At 43.4% G+C, this 22192-nt stretch overlaps 1 protein-coding gene across 2 annotated transcripts in view; it reads right to left on the bottom strand.

Annotated features, from left to right (window-relative positions):
- The window catches only part of npas1 (neuronal PAS domain protein 1), a 41498-nt gene that overhangs the window by 6831 nt on the left and 12475 nt on the right, over positions 1-22192 (bottom strand). Inside the window, exons 2-7 of one of the 2 annotated variants that reach the window (XM_026192038.2) lie at positions 20671-20838; positions 18998-19236; positions 8674-8741; positions 6960-7049; positions 547-721; positions 286-398 (exon numbers count right to left, since the gene is read on the bottom strand). In XM_026192038.2, the coding sequence (XP_026047823.2) occupies positions 286-398; positions 547-721; positions 6960-7049; positions 8674-8741; positions 18998-19236; positions 20671-20765 (780 nt within the window). In that variant the 5' untranslated portion in view covers positions 20766-20838. Of the gene's footprint in view, positions 1-285; positions 402-546; positions 722-6959; positions 7050-8673; positions 8742-18997; positions 19237-20670; positions 20839-22192 lie in introns of both variants that reach the window. The other variant, XM_026192035.2, reaches the window with a different exon arrangement.

Below are 22192 nucleotides of genomic sequence, written 5' to 3'. Positions count from 1 at the left end.
GTGGAATCAGAGCTGTTTGATGCACTGATTTAGAAAATGTAGCATTTATCAATATGTAATAAACTTGGACATATTAGCAGTGAGCGCAGTAAACTGTGATACGTGGAGCGGTTCAGAGCGAAATAAGGGCACAGCCATAAAATATACTGGCAATGACCACCTTGTGCGTGTGTGTGAAACACCAGCAGCACAAACCCAAATTGTTATTTTATTCCGAACACATGCAAGTAAGCTAAGGAATGCATAATATGTTCTCAAATTATGGTGGCGCATTTTCTCTCATACCTTGTATCCAGAAGACTTGACATGCAGGCCTCTTTTGGTGAGCGTGGACTTCATGCGGATAAAAAAGCCACGCTCGGGTGGATCGTCGGCAGGAGAATGAGGACTGGATGGAGCTGCTGGGGATGAGAAAATAACATTAGCTGTTTCAAGAATATATTTTTTTGACTTTTGTCTTAGTAATGCCATTTGAGCACAGTGAATTGTTGAAAATCATATTATGTATTTGTTATATTTCTTTCTGCTTTCTTGCCATGACAGTACCGGGTTCAGGGGTACCAGCTAAGGAGGAGGTGGACGCAGAGCTGGAAGCGCTCTCAGGGGCTGTGTGACAGCCGGCCTCGGCCCGTAGATGTGGCCTGATTCCCAGCCGCTCCGCCATCTCGACGTGGTCCGCTGGGTGGATGTAGTCGAACACACTGCTGCCAGTCAGCTCCACCTGAAGAGAAGCACACACAAACCGATCAAAACCAGACGCTTTGTGCAAAAATAACTATACGTGAGCGAGCACACGCCTACAAATACACACAGACACACACACACACAAGTGCACTGAAAAAAAAATCAATATATGTTATGACGGGAAAATGAAAGTGCCGCTCTGGGTTACAACTGAACAAGGAATGAGAGGATGTAAGACAGCCCCACCTGCCACCCCTCCAACATGCTCGCGCACACATACACACACACATTTAAGTCCTGTCTCGGAGGATCAAGTGACTACAGTGCTACACAAATAAAACCAGGAGGAGATAAAAATCAATTGTATTTGCTGATTAAAAACAGGTGAACTCCAACTATCTCCAAAGGTCACATTACTATACTTCTTATTCCCCGTGTCCCTCCCAGCTCCTTCATTCAGTTACAGTCTATCCCAGCAGGCAGCAGCGTAACAGCTCATACAGCTCTATATGATCCTATCATCATAATGCATCATAGTCGCATCTCTAATCATTTAAAGGCAATAATGGCACTGCTCTTGCATGGCATCCATAAAAGCGGCACAATTGAAGAAGGTGTGATTCCATCTGAAGCAGCATGAATAAGTGTGTGTGTGAGAGAGAAGCAGAAAAGGGGGGGCATGCATGCTTACACACATCTATGCAGGTTCCATTACATCTGTGAATGTGTGTGTCTGTGTGTGTGTGCGCGCATTTGTGTGTGTGCCAATACTATTCCATCTGATAAAGCCGTGGCTGCAGCAGCCTCACACCCTTGTCTGTAGGACACAGCCATTTATTACCGGATTAGAGCCATTTACTGCAGGCTTTATGGGAGCTTCAGCAGGCCCTCAAGGACATCACAGCCGGGGGAGAGGAAGAAGGGGAACAGGAAGGCGGGAGCAGGCGAATAAGAGCGATCGACAATGAGGGAACAGAGAGGGGTAAAGATGTAGGAAACCCCACCGAGTGAGGGGAGATGACAGACGAGGTTTTATCACCCCTTATGTTATTCAGCGCCAGACACGCAGGCCTTAATTTCTTGGGAGACGGTGCCACATTTCGCAACTGCGCCACCTGTAATAAACATATTATTAAATACTAGATTTGATGGGCACCATATGGAGAGGCTGCCCTGCATACTTGCAAGACTCGAAAAGTAATTATCCCGTAACAACTGTGCTACTGTCACACTTTGAAAACGTGCGAGAACGGCTGACCATGCTGACCTGGGAACATATTTGGATAGATATTTGAGGATTTTAATATCTGATAGCATCAAGACAATAATAAATGCAGTTACTGAGAAAGTCCAAGATAAGAAAAATCAATTAAATCTTATGCATTTTAACCATTAAGACATTGAGCAACACAGGTTTCAGATAGTTCAGGGGTCTAATAAAAAGCAGAAACCTCAAAATATATGCCCCCCTACACAAAGGGGAATTAAATGAATGACATTATTTACATTTCTTTTCTTTATAAAATGTCTCTTTTCTCAGCTAACCTCATGCATCACATAAGAGCACACTGGATCGCAGCTCCCACAGTGATAAGCAGAAGCTCTGATAACGGCTCAGCAGAGTAATATACAGCAAGCGTGTGTGTGTGTTTGGCTCTCAGTTGGCAAACTCTTTTCACTTTTTCACTTCCAAAGACTGTGCTGTTGAGGTCTAATGTATTTATTTCTCCCTCGTTCTCTGTCCAGCTCTAACAGGTGAGGCTGGTAAATGTGGAGACCAACAGCACTGCGCTAGCTGACCTTCACGTACGTCAGCAAACTCTTTTTAATCAAGAATTTTTAACACGAGGAAAATTCAGTGTTTTTGTTTAACGATCCTTCTTCTCCTCAGCGTCGATAATACGTCAGCACTCTACAGCTGCGTGCTTTTTGAGTCTGACATCAAAACTGACTCGTTCATTAATGTTTTAAAGTTAAGAGTTTGCAGCTGTCCATTAAATGGCTGGATATCTCTATTAAACTCTGGATGAACCTCGCTTTGAGCATTTCATGTTACCGATTATATCAGTATCTATCTGTTTGTATACTTATCCATGTATATGTAATTGTTAGCACATTGTCATTCTCAAGGACCAAGTCTGCTCAGAACACTGGACCAGCCATTTGAAAGAGGCAAAATCCCTCGACCCGGTGGTGTTGAAAAACAAGGTAGAGAGGCGAACAGGTCCTTATGGGCTTTACCGGGCTTAAGACCTATCCGAATAATATCACTTCATCTCAAGCAGGAGGGCGAGCTTGAAAAAAGATCAGACAGAAATGAGAAGATGAGGAAGGGACGAAGCGATTGAGAGGATGAGTCAGGCTCAGACATAAAAACAGGTATAGAATGTGGCGCAAAGGGAGGCGTGAGGAGAGACCGAGATCATTCAAATCTCTCTGAGAGCGTGTGTGTGTCTGCGTGTGTGCGTTTGTGCCTATGCAAGCACACGGCGCGCCTCTGTTTCCCTGCGTATGTGACTAGACTGTCTGTTTTTATGTCTCCGTGTGTCATTGTGTGTCACTGTTTGTGCGAGTAGTTGTCTGTCAGCGCATCTGTGTGAACCTGTGTGTGTGTGTGCGCGCAGAGATGCACGTGCATGCATGTATGGTGGTGTGGTGGGGACGAGGGGCAGCGAGCAGGGGAAGCAGAGACATGATATAAATAATAGCAGGGGGCTTTAATATGTATGAGGCATCCGGGCAGTGGTCCACAACATACTCTCAGCCCTCAGCCCTCACTGACTGATGGGAGAGGAGAGGAGAGGAGGGAGGGGAAGATGGGGTGGGGCGGAGGTGGAGTGGGGGCTGCATACTAACCATTCGCAGATCAATTCTCTCCTCCCTCAATCTACCATCCTTCCTCCCTCCTCTTTACCCCATTTATCCCTTTTTTTTATCCTACTTTTACTCCTCCATCCTTTTCATGTCTCCTCCCTCATCTTCTCCAACCTTTGTCTCTCCAGCTATTCTGCCCTCCCCTCTTCTGTTTCCATGTCTTCTCCCCCCTGCCTCATCTGCTATGTGTCGCTCCCAGGTTTATCCCTCGTGCTCCCGGGCCTGAAAACCAAGTGAGCCAGACAAAAAAGAAAAAAGATACCTGTGCGCCAGGGGAATGGGCGGAGGGCTGTGCCCTTGGTCAAGGTGCCTGACCTGGGCTAAGTCGGCTAAGCAACCCCACTGTCAGGGGAGTGGCCCGGGTGGTAAGCCAGGGCAGAGGGGTCAGACGGGGGGACAGGAGACGCGGGGCTGGGGCGGTCCACAGGGGCGACATGCCCTCTAAAACAAACAACCACTTATACTTTTTCACTCAGAACATTGTTTGTCTGTCCTTCCCCTCTCCCCTGTGTCCGCCTCCACTCACCAGCAAAGTATATTGAAGTGTTTTGTCCTCTCCCTCCCACCTTCCCTTCTTTCCTGTTGTGCGTTTTTCCATCTCATTGCTTGTGTCCATAAACACACTGTATATTCGCGCTCGCCCCCCTCCCCGAACCCCGTCTACCTGCCCTTTCTGGCTGTGTCTTTCTCATCATAAACCTCCTCTGTGCCCGGCCGTCCTCATCTTTTCGGGAAGGTAAACGTGGCGCTGTATGTTTAAGGTTTGGAACGTAATCTTAGATCATAAATAATTTCATTAGAATGCTGATGGCTTAGGCCCACTTTGAGGAGATGTGATGGGTTAGGCCATCTGCTCAGCTGATAAGAACAGCTCTGTTTTATTAGCATCTCCACCAAAGCCTCGGCTGTCTTGTTTACCTAGGCAATCCCAAGGCGAATTTCATTCCTACTGCACATTTAAACTCTATTTACACACTCAGACTCTCTCGCTCCTCTTTACCACCGTCTCTCCCCATATTCCTCTGCTTTATTTTCTTTCTCTCTTGTAATTGTCTGTCTGGTTCTCGCTGTTCCTCTCTGCAGCTCCCCTTTTTGTTCTGTCTTCTCTATGTCACTTTCTTTTGTATCTCTCTGTGTTTACATGTACATTGTGTGTGTGTGTGTGTGTTTGCAAAGAAGACTCAAAAACTCCACGACAATTCAAGACAATCCTTGTCCTAATCCAACTTTATATTAACCTTCATTGAATGCCCCATGACAGGAAAGTTTAAAGAATAGTTTCAAGTCTGCCTCACATTAAGAGTAATTAGGCGTTGTAATCGTTCTTCTTCTCCTTACTTGCTGTGAATCGATCTTAGCTGTAGAGCAATGGGTGCTTTTTATTATGCTAGCATGTCTTCAAGCTTCCCTCACTTTTTTCTCTTCCCCGCATCTTAACTCCTCCCAGTGAAAATGGGAGACAGAGAGTGATCTGTGAAAGGAAAGACCTATGTTTCCTTATTGCAAGCGCCTTCTGAAGCCTCCTCTATCTGTAAGGCACAGCAGCTCTGCAGGAGTGGCATGGACAACCACAACAAAAACATAGAGGGAAACTGAATGAATATTTGTATATGTGGAAAATAAGAAAGGGCTTGATGAGGTCATCTTGAAAATGTGATTTTTGATTCTTTTTTATTGTGAATAATTAGTAAAAACAAAGTGAGGTGAACTTTTTCAACTTTTCAAGCTCAGCATACAAGAACAAGCTTGAGAACCACTGATTTAAGAGACTGAACTATATCTTCTGTTGCAAGAACAATTTTGGGGGTCAAGAGAGTAGTGAGAACACGGGGAGGGGGGACAAACATGTCTTGTGGCTCTTCATGATATGAAACTCCATCAGGAAAAAAATGGAGTCAGTGAGCTCATTTTTTTCCTACAAGTCTCCAGTTCAACATTAAACAATGACTAAATATCTGAAAACTAAAAACCTATTTCCCCCCTCAAGTTTTCTTTACACTGACTTACAGGTGCAATTCAGGACATCATTGTGTACAGGTGGAGGAAAGTATATTTATGACCAGGGCCAAAATTACAGACTATCAGTGCAACTTAACAAAGTTGAGGAAGGATTTAGTAAAATGCATCTAAAGAAAATCTTTCCATTTCAAACTTGCTTGCTGCATTTTTTTTCTTTGTATTACGGTGTAAAACAAGAATGTAGTAACATTCATCACATGTGCAGCAATCACAATAGACTGAAAACAGTCAATATCAGTATGCAATTAAAGAATTACACAGCCTTAACAATACAGAAAGAAAGTACAACATCCATCTGAAATTAAATGAAACAATGAGCAATGGTTTAAAAGCTAAGCCTGTTATCCTCTTGCATGTGTATAGATATATTTTTTGTTTAATATCACATTTTCTGCTTAACAAAAAACTACTTCTGACATTATATCCCTAAGTTACAGTGATTTCATAACTGGGGACAACATCTGTTTGATTTATCTGCTCTGATAATTATACATATATATATTTAGAGATTTTTCCAGTCAGTACAGATATGAATGATAATGGTGGCCAAGGACCAATGGAGACTAATGAGATCTCCTTCATGTGAGTACTGTACTAAAAGGAAAAAAAAACATATCCTTAAAACTTATTCTTAAGTTTGTTAATGGTTTCAGCGACTGCCCTTAAACAAAGAAAAAACCCTCAGTTACATCTGTTATTGTTACACTTGCCTCTCTCTCGCTCTCTCGTGCTGTACCCATTCTTCTTAGTTTGAAACATCTCTCTCTTATCACACCTCTCCTCCTTTCCTCCCCCTCTCTTTCTCTCTCTGGCTGTCTCTATCTATCTTCCCATCCCCCTTGGTGTTTTTCCCCCTCCCTACAATCAATGTGGCTTTTAAGATGCCTATCGATTTGTTCCCCTAGACAGGCCCAGCGCGCTGGGGCGACACTTTGATTGCTAGGCCAGTAATTACTGTTATTATTTATGCATCTGGGCAAAATGGCAGGACTTAACATTCACAGTACAAGAGGCCACAGGCAATCAACAGAGGTGAGCACCTGGAGAGGGAGAGAGGGCGGCAGAGAGAGCTAGAGAGAGAGAGAGCAGCATTGCCCCTGTGAGAGTTGTACTCCAGAGATGAGCACAGAGAGTGAAGTCAAAGATATTCACACTCACACACAGACACACAAACACACGCGCTCCTGGGAAGGGATATGAAAGCATAAAGAGAAGACAGGCACATGTGTGCAAATGCACTTGTAAATAAAGGATTATGTGGTCACGTGTGTGTGTGTGTGTGTGTGTGTGTGTGTGTGTGTGTGTGTGTGTGTGTGTGTGTGTGGGTGTGTGCGTGTGTTGTGTGAGAGAGACATAAAGAGAGTGAGATGAGGTTGTCTTACCTGTGAGAGTCCCAGGTAGATAGAAACTGTCTCTGAGATGTAGAGGAACCGTCCCTCCTGGCTGACCACAAACACAAAGCCATCTAGAGACTGTGCACATAAACACACAGGGACACACACGTGGGCACACAAAAACACACACACACACACACATGCACGCAGAGACGCAGACATAAAGGCAAACAGAAACAAGACAGACAAATTAGAGCAATTAGCGTGTATCGAACAAATTACAATGAGCTAGAGAACAAACAACCCATCACCCTTCGGCCTCTTCTCTCAACTGGTGAGCACGCTCACACGCGCGCGCAAAAAACTCACATGACGTGCATAAATGTGAATAGACATGAAACAATTCCCATAGACGCAGCTACACGCGCGACAGCTGCGAGTGAGACCTGCGTGACCGAACAAACGGTGAACAAAACAGAGGCAGACGCAACGCATGCGGTGTGGACGTCCACAAACACACACATACGCACGTGCATCAAGAAAGGCGCACTTAAACAAATTCAGCAACGAGACATGAGAAACTGAGCTTATAGACCAGGGGCTGTTCCAATCAGCCGTAATAAACCAAGAGTCGAAGCTTCATCCTGGATCTCCAGCCACACACGCACACACACGGACAAATAAACACAGACACAGATAGAACCAGAGTCATTACGGCCTGCAGTGATTCTAATGAGAAGTGAAAGGTATACAGCCAGCCCATTAGAGGGGACTGCTTCAGAGAATAATATTAATCGTCATAACAAGCATCCAGGAGTGAGCTGACACAGTCTCAGCCTCACACACACATGCACACACACCAGGGCCACTTTGCTCTAGAAAAATGATTGCTATTTTGGCGGCCTAGTGCTTAAAGTGGCAGTGGTAATTTATGCAACTGACACATCCAGTATGCAAATGTGTGGCCGGGGTGTGGAGCGTCGTGTGTCGCGTGTCGCGGCGAGGAGAAACCAGCCGCATGAATGTCGGAGAACTAAAGTGCAATTATCAGGCTATTACTGTGGAAGAACGGCTGGGAGGGGAAGAATCATACAGTTTTTCTGGAGCGTTAATTTGATTTCTATCAGCGCCGTTCTCTAAGCCTCTCTTCCTCTTTAAAATGCCAGAGGAGAGCAGACATATGTAATGTTTCTTTGTTTTACCACAACCTTCTCACTTCTCTACTCTCCTTTTATCCCTCCACCTGTTCCCACTCCTACCTGTTCTTCCTACCGCCTCCCCCTCCCTAAGCTCCCTCCAAAGTACAATCTGCAGTGCTACCTCCTTTGCTCTTCCTCTGAGTCTTTGCCTACATTCTGCATTTCGTCACCCCAGCAGCCCTCCTGCCCCAGAGTACCCCTCGGGCTGTGTTCATCTGTTAGTGCAAAAGGGAGGTATTCTTTGGCAGCATCTGAGGGTTACGCGATGTGCTTCTGTGTCTGAGTGTGACTGTGTTTAGGAATTTGCCTGGAAATATGAGTCAAGGCAGAACGACTTGAGCCAGTGCAGGCTGTGATCACACATAGCAGCGACTTAGCACAGCTGGATAATCAAACAAATGTGACTGTTAGGAGGGGAAAAAACATTTCTAACTTCAACTTTTGATACATCTGAAAAAACTAGTTTCTCTGCTTAACAACACAACATAAGCATGGCAAAAAAGTCAACTATAGACATAATCAGTGCGGTACAAGAAGCAATGTGTGGGTGATGCGGTCGTTACCTGCAGGAGGTGTGCCCCTAGGTGCTGCTCAAACATGTCAGTCGCCAGAGAATGAGATGAACGTCTAACTGCAGAGAAAAAGGAGACAGACATTGTCATAAAATGCTGGCGGGCAGCATTTTATACCTGTTGATATTATAGCAGGTGAGTAGATTTTGTTAATTGATCATGAGCAGGGCTTTTTCAGTGCAGAAATTTGGGTTTCTGTAGGTAAGGTGCGTGTTTTTATTACTGTAGTATGACAAAATGCTAAAAAAAAAAAGTCTCCATGTTTAGTACTAGACAGTTAAGATCACATATTACAGTTAGAAAGGCCATGCTCTTGGTCAGTGTAACCATCAGAAGCAGCTTAATTAGTCAAAGCTGCATAAATAAAACACAAACGTCTTAATATGTAGGAAATCATTTTGCCGGTCGGGTTTAAGCCACGCTGATGGATTAATTTCCATTTTTTTGGATGAGTTAATACAGCTTTGAGGAATAAGTGATTACACAAATTGATCTGGAAATAGAGGATTTTGCATTAACGTGGGATCTCTTTCACAACTTTAAAATCTTCAGCAAAATCAAAAGTGAAACTTGAAGCAATTATGTCTGATAAAAGAAGAATTTACCGTGCTTAAAAAAAAAAAGTGCACATAAGGTGGAGCGCTGCGTGACGCATACCACTCAATCTCTGCCAGGCATACAAACAAACAAGCAAACACACACACACACACACACACACACACACACACACACACACACACACACACACACACACACACACACACACACACACACAGTGTCTGCATCACCACTCTTAATGCATCCCAAACACAAGCTATCAGAGCTGCTTCAGTGCCAAAGTGGTGGTGTTTACCAAGGCAATTACAATACAAATAGAGTTGGAGGTGGTTAGGTGGAGGAGGAGGGGAGGAGGGCGAAGATAGGTATGAGAGGAGCACAGAGGGTAGGGAAAATGAAAAACCTTAAGGAAGGAGAGAGTGATCGCTTTCTCCAAAGCAAACATGGGCATGGGGGTTGGGGGTGCCGCCACTGACGTGGAAGATTAATTTTGCAATCAGGTGTATTTACTGTTTTATGTCAGAAGGAGTGTGTGACGGTGTTTATGCACCTGCAAGTGTGTGATTGCAAAAGTGGGGACCATATGTGAGAACTAATCTCACTCCAACAGGGCTGCTTTTGAACACAATGTTCCCCGTCCAATGGAGACAAACTGCGTATGTCCGTGTGTACCCAAAATATGTGTGTATAAGAGCATATAAATGTATGTACGCGTGTGAGTCTGTGTGCGTGCCTTTAAGGATCATTGGATATCTGCGCGTGTGTATGTGTGTGTCGCTGCAAGGCTGCGGGAAATCAATACACGTTATGACAGGAAAATGAAAGCGCTGCTGTGGGTTACAACTGAACACAGAGGGGGGATCGGAACACACACACCCACCAACACACACACACACATATACAATCACACGCACATATATATTGCCCAGCTGCCTGCTTGTGATGTGGGTTTGTTGAATAGAAGAGGGAGGCATTCCATTAGAGCTATAGACACACACATACACACACTTTAGGAATACACACAGCAATGAATTCTCATGCACAGACTACACAGCAGCAACATGCTCTCCGATTAAACAACACAAATACCCGTGCACACACACAAACTCTCTCTCTCACACACACACATATACACATAAATACAGAGTTGCCGGACAAAGCCACAGTGGCATTGTGAGATTGGGGTCCCCCTGTGTGACAGAGTGTGAATTTAAATAAGGCAAGTCCATTCAGGGCTATGAAAGGGGGTCTGGTGCTGGGACCCTTCAGCCTAGTCAGTCCCTGCCTGGAGGGGGATGGGGAGCCCATTTCGCTCTCTGCCTGCCTAGCAGGCTCCCTTGTGGGGCAGCGATGCAGCCGCAGTGCTAGGAAGCTTGGAGGAATCAACCCCCGTGGTAACCATATAAGAATTAATCAAAACAGAAGACAAACGCACTTCGATTGTTGTGAAAGTGTGTGTGTCTGTTCTGGCTTTCGTGCCACAGAACCCTGGAGGAGCGACGGTGATGGTGGGTGATCAGTTGTGCTGAGTAGTGTCAGCGGGCCCAAGGAAACGCTGAATGTGACATGAGGCCAGCGGGGCTGACAGATGAGTCACACCCCTGCACACACACGCAGACACAAATACACAGAGGACCATTTATTAAAGACTGCCACAGTACAATAGGGCAACCAGGAAACCAAAACACTGGACCTGATGTGTGTGTGTGTGTGTGTGTGTGTGTGTGTGTGTGTGTGTGTGTGTGTGTGTGTGTGTGTGTGTGTGTGTGTGTGTGTGTTTGTGCGCACAGCATGCGCGTGTATGGTGTATTCTTGCGCACATGTGAAGGGAAAGAGTCTCACAGCGTTGATGGTATCACACTCTGAGAACAAAGATCCCTCTGTAGTGCTACTGTGAACCCCTTCTCTATGTGTGTGCCCGTGTGCGAGTGAGGGCTTTGCATTATTCTGTGTGTATACCTTAATATTACAGCTTCTATAATATTTTATGTCATTATAAATCATAATTCAAACAATAACATCTTTTTTTACAACTTAGATCTTATTTTGAACTTGCTGTGCATGCGTCTTATTGGTAGACCAAGTCAAAACAGATGACAAATGATTGGACAGACATTAACAAACCAACAATGTGGCCACGTTATTAAAGTCTGATCTGATCTGCTAACTGTTTCATTTAGATAGTTTTGGACAACACATCTCATCATTGTGCCTGAAAACATCATTTGTAGTTGAATATTGTTGTGGTCAAACAAGATTTTGGAATATTTTTGTGAAACCTAACTCTTTTGTACAGACAACTGGACGTTATTCCCTCTTGTTTAAGCATAAATATATAACCAAGAGAATTTTGCCCCAAAAGATCACCTTCAGCCAAGAAAGAAAGTGGTGGCACTCAGTGTAATAAAAGTTTAATTTGCCAGATTCCTGTATCTGTGACTCCTGGCCCAGTTGAAGCGCTGGAAAGAAAGAGGGCTTCAACTCAACTCCTAAATCAAGAAAGTGATCTCGATCATGGGTGTCAAACATGCAGCCCTCAAAGAGTCAAAGCACAGCCCGCTGGAATTTTTTTTTTTTTGCTAAATGTGAAAATTGCAGAAAAGGAGGGCATCATGTTTGACCTTTTCAATGAATTTTGCACCAGGAAGCATTGCATGTCGCTAAGAATAGATCGTGTACTGAACCGGGACCTGAAACGCTACATTCACCCAATGCAGAGGCCTAAGTAACTGTCAGTTTGACATGATTCCTATTAACAAAGACACTGCACATGTAATGCTACAATTAAAGTAAGGGAGTTTTACATACATATATTATGATGAGTATATGTGCATGTTTGATTTAACTGGTCCGGGCTGTTTGAGCTTTATGTACTAAAATTAGTTTGACATCCCAGTCTTGGTTTCCTGCATGAACTGTTAACTTGTTTAAAAAATGTGTGACTGCCTGATTACTCTTTTTTTGATCCCTGATCTCATCAAATCCTTCAGTTTTTAACCATAAAAAAATGTTCAAAAGCAATAAAACCTGACTTTAGTTAAGATGCGTTAAATTGCAATTCTCCTTTAAGTGAGTTTGTGCCAATAAACACCGTGACTTGTGTGCAGAGCTGGACGCAGGGATGGCTGAGGTCTTTAATCGAGCTATTCTGTCACACTCCGATTCCATTAGCTTCCCGGGACTCTGCTAAGAGATTTAATTCCATTGTGGGAATAAGAGACAGAATGGGACAGGGCAGGAATGGACACGTTAATTATGATTTGACTCAGAGGTCAACTTGCACGGACTCCCCAGCGCTTCACAAGCAGAAAAGATTTGAATGATTGAATGAAAAAATTTGAATGATTTTCATGATACTTTTGTCTAATACATAATTTAGTCCCAGTTCAGTCCAGAGGAATGGCCACACACACACACAGAGCCAAGCATCCCCACGTGGGGGGCTGTAGACACACAGACTCCACCCCCACAGTGTCAACCTCTTTTACCCAGGTTAGGATGTTACCATGGGAACCAAACAGTGAACCCCCATTTCTCTCTCTCAGTTTCCTCTCTCTGTGTCTTCTTATTCATCTCTGTCTCTTAAGTTTGGCTCTGCCACCGCAGCTTCACCCTTTCAAAACAAGAGCCCGGTCACTTGCCAAGTTGTTTACTACCAATCCAAATGTGATGTTTCGGCCGTTTGACAGACAGCGAGAGAAAAAGTGACCCTAATCGCAGCGTCCTTCTCTGGCACAATTATCTTCTCACGCCGACATCCATCCCTCCCTCCTTCCCTCTATCTGTCCTCTATCTTTCCGTCTCTTCTCCATCGCTCCCTCACTCCATTTGCGGTCGAACATAATTTGAGTGCAATTAACTTCCCTTAAAAGCCCAGGCTGCTTTAAACGCTGTGAATTAGAGGGGAGGCAGACGCAGGGAGATCGTGAAGAGGTGGGGGAGACAGAAGGGGAGGCGAGGGAAGACGAAAGCAATGAAAGAAATGAGGGGGAGAGTGAGAGGGAGAGAGAGAGAGAACGAGCAAGTGGAGGCAGAATGAAAGTCAATGTCACCAGCGCCGGGGAGGGGAGAGGTGTGTTTGACCTCACTAGCCGAGACAGTAAAACACTTCAGCTGGCCCTGTTGCTGGCGCTGACTTGTCATTGCACTGTGCCTTGTGAAAAAGGCAGAGGGCGTTCTCCAGCTGCCCTGCACACCTGTTACAGGTTGATATTTTCTCCCCTTTTCTGTTTTATTAAACAAAAATAAAAGTAGAAAGTTAATTTCAGATAGGAAATTTTAAAAGATATCTCTGTCTTACCACAATCAAGTTATTTTCTTTACATTATTATTATTATTATTATTATTATTATTATTATTATGTTTGCACTTACTGTTAACAAATCCTACATTATCTTTAACTAACATGCAAAAGTAAAAACTGAACCAAAGTGCAAAAGATACTTTTGGACTAATTTATATTCTGCTGAACCTAATAAAATGTTTTTTTTTACATTATGTTCTTATTTGTTATTTTATAAAAACATTAATACTGTCTGCATGGTTGGGTGTGGTTTATTCTTGCCAGTGCAGAGCAGCATAATACAGAGTGTGTCAGAGGTTTAAAAAATGTATATAAACCTCCAAAAAGCCTTGAATTACTTTAAACAAACAGCACACCATCACACTACACCGCCTGGACTAACCTGTTTAACCTTGCCTGTCCAACAGGAAGACTGCTTTGGTTTCACCTGTAGAATCTGGTTAAACTGTCAGTTTGCTTGATTGCAGATCTGCCACTAAGTTTAAGTAGATTCTTATCACAAGCAATAGAAAGCTTAGGAATAGGAATCAGGCTTCCTGGATTTTTTTCAAAGGAAGTGTAGTATGGGGGAAAAAACTGTCCCTGATAGCAAAATTTACTTAATACAGAGGCTTTGAAATATAAATGATGTCAAATAGTCCTTGAATATGCTGTGCAAACAGGTGCACAAATACCAAATACAGCATGGGTCATTTTACCTTCCCTGCCTTCAGCCTTTCCTTTTCCTTTGCTCCTTTCCTTCCATACTCTGTCTCTTTCTCTCTCTCCTCCTTCTCTCCCGCTCTCTCCTGCTCTCTCAATCTCTCTCTTTCTCTCTGTGAAGGTCATGCAATTGATTTTCCTCTGTCTATTCATTTTTCAAGACTGGCTTTGAAACGTGGGAAGCAGACAAAAGCCACTCCGGCCCCTCCCCTGCGCTCCATCCCTCTCCTCTCCTCCACCCTCCACCTTCCTTCCCTCTCCGCTGCCCATCCAAAAACCCCGGACAAGAGGGAATGTGGAGGAATGCAACCCCCACCCCCCAACACACCCCATCCCAATTTCCTCACACTCTTCTCCTTCTTCCTTCCTCCTCTCTTTCTGTCTTTATTCCTCCTACATTTGTTCCTTCCCCTGCTCTCTGGCCTCCGCTCCCTTTCAGCCAGATCTCTGACCACATTCCACTAACGGAATTAAAGTCATGCATCACACTTAAAACCCTGCCAATGCATTGTGGGTAGACTTGTTCAAACTGATGTCCAAATTAGCATTGCATTTTCAATATAGGCCCTGTGGAGACTGTGTGACCTGCTTGTAAGAAATCTCCAAATATTTAATTAAATACTTAACATATCAGATGTTGACCCAGTGGTAAGAATGTGAAAGATAATTCACAATTTTCTCGACCTTCACATAGCAGCTTCCGCGGGGGCTCTATATATTTATCGTTGTGGCTCACATTTGTACGAGAAGTGCCTCTCGTTGTAGCGTAAACCGCACACCTCACATCTTTTCAGCGCACTTCCACTTTGTACACAGGGCAAGAAGCACTACTACCTGCGCACCAACTATGCTGAACAGGAGGTATTTTCTATCAAGGCCAAGAAAAGTCAGGAATACAGAGGAAAAACAATTCGCAATTCATCCGTAGAGTCAAGGCTGCGGCTGTGTGTATGGGTGCTAGTATATGAATATCACTCAGACAATCAGATTGTCCTGCGCAGAAAGGATGATGAGATATTGATGTACAACAATGGGCTGATGCATAGGAATACATGTTTTCACACACTATGACTGTAGATTAGACTCAAGTTGTAACAGGATGCAGTTCAAAGTTCTTTAAAAGCAATATGTTGGCTTTGAGGTCATCCATGCTATTAAGTGGTCAGATATATACCATATCTAATCTTTAAAGCCGTCCTACATTGCCCCTTAGGGCCCAGAAGTCACCATGTGCAACTTGTCTGTATGTACAGCCTGGTTCTACTGGAGGTTTCTTCATGTTAAAAGGGAGTTCTTCCTTCCCACTGTCGCCAAGTGCTTACATTTAGAGGGTCGTCTGATTGTTGGGGTTTCCTCTGGATTATTGTAGGGTTTGTATCACACAAGCACTGGCAATTTGAAAGCTACAACTATGACAAAAATGTACTTAGACCATATTAGAAGTAAATTTTTTTTCTAATTCAGCTATCTCGTGAATACTCATTTTCCTTTATGGCCATGTATACATCAGTAACTTATTTTATTTGCATGTTGACTTTAAATCTGGTATATCGTTGTTTTACTTTTGAGTTTCATAACATAACATAACATGAGTTACATAACATTTTTGCAGTGCTTAACACCTTTTTAAGCTGTTTTGATTTCTTTGTTAGTCTCCGTATACTGTAAGCCTCAGTTTAGCTTCACTGACGATTATATGATGGCCTACAGTTTGTGATGTTATTGTGTCTCTGGTGGTTTTTATGTTTGGCTTCTGGTAAGAATTCAGTGTTGAAATATCCTGTGTTCTATCCACGTTTTGTGTGTTACTTGTAGTAGCTGTTGTAGTAATCATCACCCCCATGTTTCCATTTGTGCCTTCTTCTGTCTCGTTTCTATCTTCACGCTCTGGTCACTTTGCGTTTTCTTGTCTTGTACATCTTCTTAAGTGTTAGTATTCATATCTCTATCAGTCTCTTTTGGTTATTTTCTGTTTTACTTTGAAAGGCAGGTTTGCATCCTGTGTTCGTTTTGTTTCCTGTCTTCACCTGTGTGTGATTACTTTCACCTGTGCCTCATTACCTTCCACTCTGTCATTTCCCTGTCAGCATTCTGTGTATAAACAATCCTGCTTGCCCTTGTTTGTTTTGTTCCCTGAGTGGGTTCCTCATGTGCAGCCAAGTGGTTTTCCCCTTGCCGTGTGTAGAAGGCTGCTGGCGCCCGAGGAATTTATTTCTGAACTTGATACAGCATTAAAAGCTTGATTTTGTTAAGTCGTTTTGCTTCCAAGCTCCCATATTTGGCTCGACACCTCTACACTCGATATCGCTCGCAGTGAGGCCTTGGATTTTGGCATTCATGTGGATGTTTTACACCTACCAACACCTAAACATTGTTGGAAGTCAAGCTGATCAAGAAGGGTTTGAAACCGAGGGAATGACTCATCTTCCAAGCTGCCCAGTTCCCAACCTTTTAGCACACCAACAGATACAAGCACAATCCTCAACCCACAGACCCAAAGGGATCCACTGACAACATCTGAGGTCTCAGGTCATGTACAGGTCCTGTTTCCATCTTCCTGTGGGACCTACAATATTAGCCTGTGGGTGATTTGTTTATATAAAACTTCCCATTGATGCTTATATCTTAATTCTTTCATAATGGAATCCATCTTTAACGCTACACCTTAAGTCTCCGAGCAAAAAAGAAGACATTACATGAGTGTTTTCATGTGGTGAGCGATGTTCCAGATGAAAACCGCATTGACCTTAAAGATACTTTCAGCTTCTCCCTCTTTTCCCACGGGGTCACAGTAGATGGATCCACATGTTTGATCTGGCACAGATTTTGACACCAGATGCCTTTCCTGATATAACCATCCCATTTATCGAGACTTATGACCGACGTTAGCAGCAGGCTAGCTCTTAACACCCTGAGGCTGCGGTTGTGTCTTTCACAAGTAAGGCGAAGGTGTTAACAAACTACACCATGGAACCACGGAAAACCACACTGACCTTAATGTGTAAAAATTTCTATGATGCCCCCAAAGAATACTGGGAAAAGAACTGGTTTGGTATTTTTTACTATAACGTCACACTCAGACCGCACTGGTAGCATTACTGGTACTCACCCCATCAGGAAATGCAGTGCATAATGTGGGTAAAGCACACCACATGCAGTCTCACAGAAACATGCTGTTAATACGACAGGTTTTTTTTGTTCACATTTCCCCAAATTTACCAGGAACAGGCACAAAGGCGGATACACACACACACACGTCTATTTGCACTGTAGCTGCATCATTTCCCCTCAGTAATAGTAGCAATTAGACAGGCTATATAATTACACTGTCCTCGTTATATAGTTAATTTCAGTAATTACAAATTGCACCAATAGTTTCCTCCCTCTTTTTTATTATCTACCCCCTCTCCTTCTCTTTCTCCCTCCTAATAGACACACACTCACAGACACACGCAAACACACAGTTGCGTGTCCCTAACTTAAGAGGACATCAATTTGACTTACAATAATTACCTGGAGTCTTGATCTGAGCTTAACCACTACTGCTACTACTCATCTAATCACAACCTGAAACCTGAACCTGACCTCCCCCTTAAATGGGTCTTCACTTTAAAATGACTATTATAGGGACTTTACTTTTTTTCCACATAAGGAAAACATGTTTTTGGAGTTTTGTCTATAATATGAGTAATATTTATGTGCATACACACACAAAAACATAGATTTTATTCATACTCACTCTTGTCTATGTAAAATACTTGTATGATTATTTGCATGTGTGTTACAGGGGAAAAAAGAAAACGCATGAGCTTGTTTGCACGCATAGACAGTGGCAGTAATTACTATTGTTAATAGGAGGCTGGATCAATACCCCAGTCCGAACTGAATTTTTGTGGCGTGGGGTGTCACTGTGGGTAGGAGTACGTAGGCAGAACAGACAGCTGAGGTCTGCTTCTGATTGAAACAGAGAAGTGAGTCGAAATATGAATTTTAGTGGTTTGCGTCCTTTGGCAACAAAGCAGCATATTTATCTCTGCTATATAATTTTCATATTGGCTGAAATGTAGGAATCATTGGCTGAAAGTGTTCCACATAGACGTGTTTAATTTAATCCTGCATATTTGCACATTGCTTTTGTCAAGGTTGAATTTTGTGAACAGATAACAACAACCTACTCGTGACATACCCAGAAAAAGTGTCAACACTTAACCAGTCATAGAGATATTTTCTGTTACCAGGATGTTTTTTTAAAATACAATTTTAATTCAAGGACAAGACCCTCAAAAAGGCCTTAAAAATGTGTTATCTAGATTATCATATTTTAGGCAATTATTCACTAGTATGTCACTACTAGGGCATTTTGTTACTCAGCTGGAAAGCATAATACTTTTCCAATCCCATCCCAGGCTCTGAGAAAATGTTAACTTTGGTAAGAAGAGAAAAAGGAAAAGTACTGAGTCTACAACTCATTCAGTCTGGGACAAATACGATATCTTAATGCAAACACACTACTGCTACATTTGATGTTAAAGTCAAATAAACATAAAAAGTTGTTTTTAAGTTACATTTTTAAAAATGGTGCACCAGAATTTGCTTCATTTTCAATGTAAAACCCACATTTAGAAGGTTTAGATCATTGTACATATTTCTTTTAGTTGAAAACATAAAACCTAAATTTTCTTCGTCATCTTCTTTGTAATATCTCAGTCACAAAAACTTTTCTTTTCATGTGATTGCTTGTTTCTTGCTCACCTTTGCTGCAGTTGCTGTCTCCCTCCAGCAGAGGGCTCCAGGGTGGGTCCCCCTGACTGGCAAAGGTCCGCATGTGCAGGTAGCTGATGGTCAACCGGATGACCGAAGCTTTGTCCAGTTGGCTTGTGATGGCCCCGGGCAGTGGCAGCATCTTGGCCAGCTCAAAGAACTCGAAGTTCTCCTTCCCCCGCCGAGAACGAGCCGCATTGCGAGATTTCTCTTTACGCAGGTTCTGGAGACTGAGATGTGGACAAGAAGTCGGTATGAGGACGAACGGGACAAGGGCGAAAGTGGTGCAGAGGGTGAAAGACAGAAGTAAAATGAAGGAACAGATAAACACAGGGAGAAAGGATCAGAGGGGCTCACAAATCTGAATCAGCGCGACGTAAGACAAGAAAAACTGATGGGCTATCGCTTAATGGCCATTTGCTGACCACCTGTTGATTGATTCGTGCTCTGTAAAAATGACCTCAGCATCAGTCTGAAAAACTCATTTCATAAATACACATAATGGGAATGGCTCCTGCAATTCAAGTGAAACAATCTCCATTCTGACCCATCTCTCGCAGATTGGCCTGGTAATTACAGACAAACTCGCTTCTTTTATCGGGCAGAGTCCTAATAATGCCATTTGCTCCAAAATCCATATGTGAACACATACACACAATTTCTCACTGCCTATTTTTTCTTACTCTCCCTCGCTCTCACCCTCTCCTCTCACCCTCTCCTCCCCCGCCCCAGCTCCCCCTCTCATCTGGTCCCGGGCTAGTGAGCTGAAGCCATGATTGAGGGATCAATAGGCGAGGGAGGGGCAGAGTGACAGAGGGGGGCCGGGGCTCAGGTAGCCTGTCTCTGTGATTGGGTATTGACTCTCCTCAATGGGGCCTGAGTGGTGGAATTATGTTGTCACAGCCACTTCACAATTTGTGTCGGTGCTGCGCTGGGATAAAGTGTGTGTATGTGTGTGTTAGAGACACAGAGAGAGAGAGAGGAGAACCAGCCATTCTCCCTCGTGTCTGTGTTGTTGATTTTCATCCGTAGACAGACCACCGGGTGGTGTGTGAGTGAGTGAGTGTGCGCGCATACACGTGCGACAGAAGAAAAGAACAAAGGAAAGACGTGCGCATATTGTGCTTACATATGTTTGTATCTTAATCAGCTGACACAGCTGTTGCATTTCTCCCTGTTAGGTTCTAATAAGTGAAATCAGTGTGTGTGTGTGTGTGTGTGTATGTGTGGACTCATGCTGCCAGCCTGTGTAACATCTCATTATTATACTGCCTCGACCCCGGCCACTGAGAACAATCAATACACACACATTGATTCTGCTTAGTTTTTATATCCGCCTGTAAATTACTTCCCATTAATAATTCCAGCCAAATTTACTTAATCTCCCACTAAGGGTGGGGGACTCGCAACTCTGACAGGATTGGCAGGTGAACAACAATACAGGTGATATGTAGCACTAAGGAGAAAAGCGTATGTTTCTGGATAATGTTTCGTTGATAAAAAAAAAAAAGAAAAGAAAAGCTTCTTCAGACTGTCAGTGAGTGCAAGGGTGTTAATGCATGTATTCCATCTTGCAGAGATTAATTCATGGGCATGCACGTAGGCTTATACAGTTTCAGCCTGTGTGTGTGCATGTGTTTGTGTGTGTGTGAGAGATGTCTCACCAGGGCAGGGTGGGAGGCTTGGCCAGTAGTCCTTGCAGGAAATCCCACTCCACACTCACACATTTCCCCTCACTAACAAATGGCATGGTTGCCATCCTTCCTCCAATCACGTGCCCACGCCGCTGTTAACGAAGGCTTCGATTGGCTGAGGACGTGATGGACTCAGACCTGGAGATTCACAAAAAGAAAGGAGAGAAGTGACAAAGAGACAAATGGGGGTGAGAAAAAAGAGCCAAGAACGATACTATCAAGAACTGCCAATGAAAGCCGCAATATAAATCAGGAACTACAGGCAGGAAGACGCATGGCATTTTTGGGTTGTTTCCATCAAAATTGATGGTTTAATCCCCCTTTTTTTAAAGAAACACTAGAAAAACTCTTAAACCTGCTTTTAATTTTAAGAAAACAATGACACTTTATCTCTTTTTACAGTTTCCATTCAACACTTTTAATTTGACTTTTGACTATAATTTGCATCCAAAAGCTTGGGTGAAAATTGATCCCATCTTGTGATATCTTACTGAAGGCAAGAGTGATTAATTTAAAAGAAGGGAAGAAAGAGATTGAGGCAGAGTAATTAGGTACCATGTGTACTTCCCTACATAAAGGTCAGTGGCTGCTCCCAAGATAACAGACATAAGACAAAACACTAACCCTCCTTTGAAATCACACTTACTCTGAAAATCACAGATCTCAAAATGTCTCCCTTCATCCCAGAGAGAATATTCAAACCTGTGTGTGACTCGCGTTTAAACCGAATATGTCTGAAGACAAAACACCCCGCCCGTCCCAGATCTTTTGCTGCGTTGTGCCAGCTTCTAACACCCTCCTGCAGTAAAAAATCACTTGCCAATATTCTTTCCTGTCCTCAAACAGAGCGCCGCTCCTCACCAGTTTCCCTCCCCTCTGTGCTGTGTTGACATTTAAAGGGCTGGTGTGGCCCCGAGCACCCCAGTGTCATGCCCTTGGGCCTGAGATGCCCTCTCTCTCTTTCGTTCTGCCTCTCACTCTCTCACTTCCTCTTTCTTTGGCCTGGCTGGGTCAGCACAATCATGTCAGTAGAGCTGTGCCAGGGCAAAAGAAAATGGATTATGTCTCGAGTTTGAGCATGGCTATGCTGACCTTGGCTAAGAGGGGTCAGCAGAAGCTCGGCAGGTTTGGCAGATATCATTTTGCAAATCTGGGCAAAAAGAGCCAACATTTAATGCATTTGGACAGAGTTCAAAGGCAGAGGAGTCAATAATCAGTTCAACAAAGGCAGAATAGTTGTTGAAAGGGAAGAGTGGGTCATCAACTTTAATAGTTTTACTCTGTATTTAGGCCGCAACAGTGAAGCAGAAATGTAAAACTTCTATTTCGAACATGCTCTGAGGTCAGTAATCCAAAGGAACTGAAGAGGTAGTTCTAGCAGGGAATATTTTGTTCACAATTATGCAATGCATGTACAAAAAGCATGCAGTAACAGTAAAGGAAAAGTAAGGAGATCGCTAGAATCAGCACGCTTTATCCTCCACTATGAATG

This window comes from Astatotilapia calliptera, chromosome 14 (genome assembly GCF_964374335.1).
Source record: "Astatotilapia calliptera chromosome 14, fAstCal68.1, whole genome shotgun sequence".
Taxonomy (NCBI): Eukaryota; Metazoa; Chordata; class Actinopteri; order Cichliformes; family Cichlidae; genus Astatotilapia; species Astatotilapia calliptera.
The sequence above is the reverse complement of the archived record's forward strand: the minus strand, read 5'-3'. Positions and strand labels throughout refer to the sequence as shown.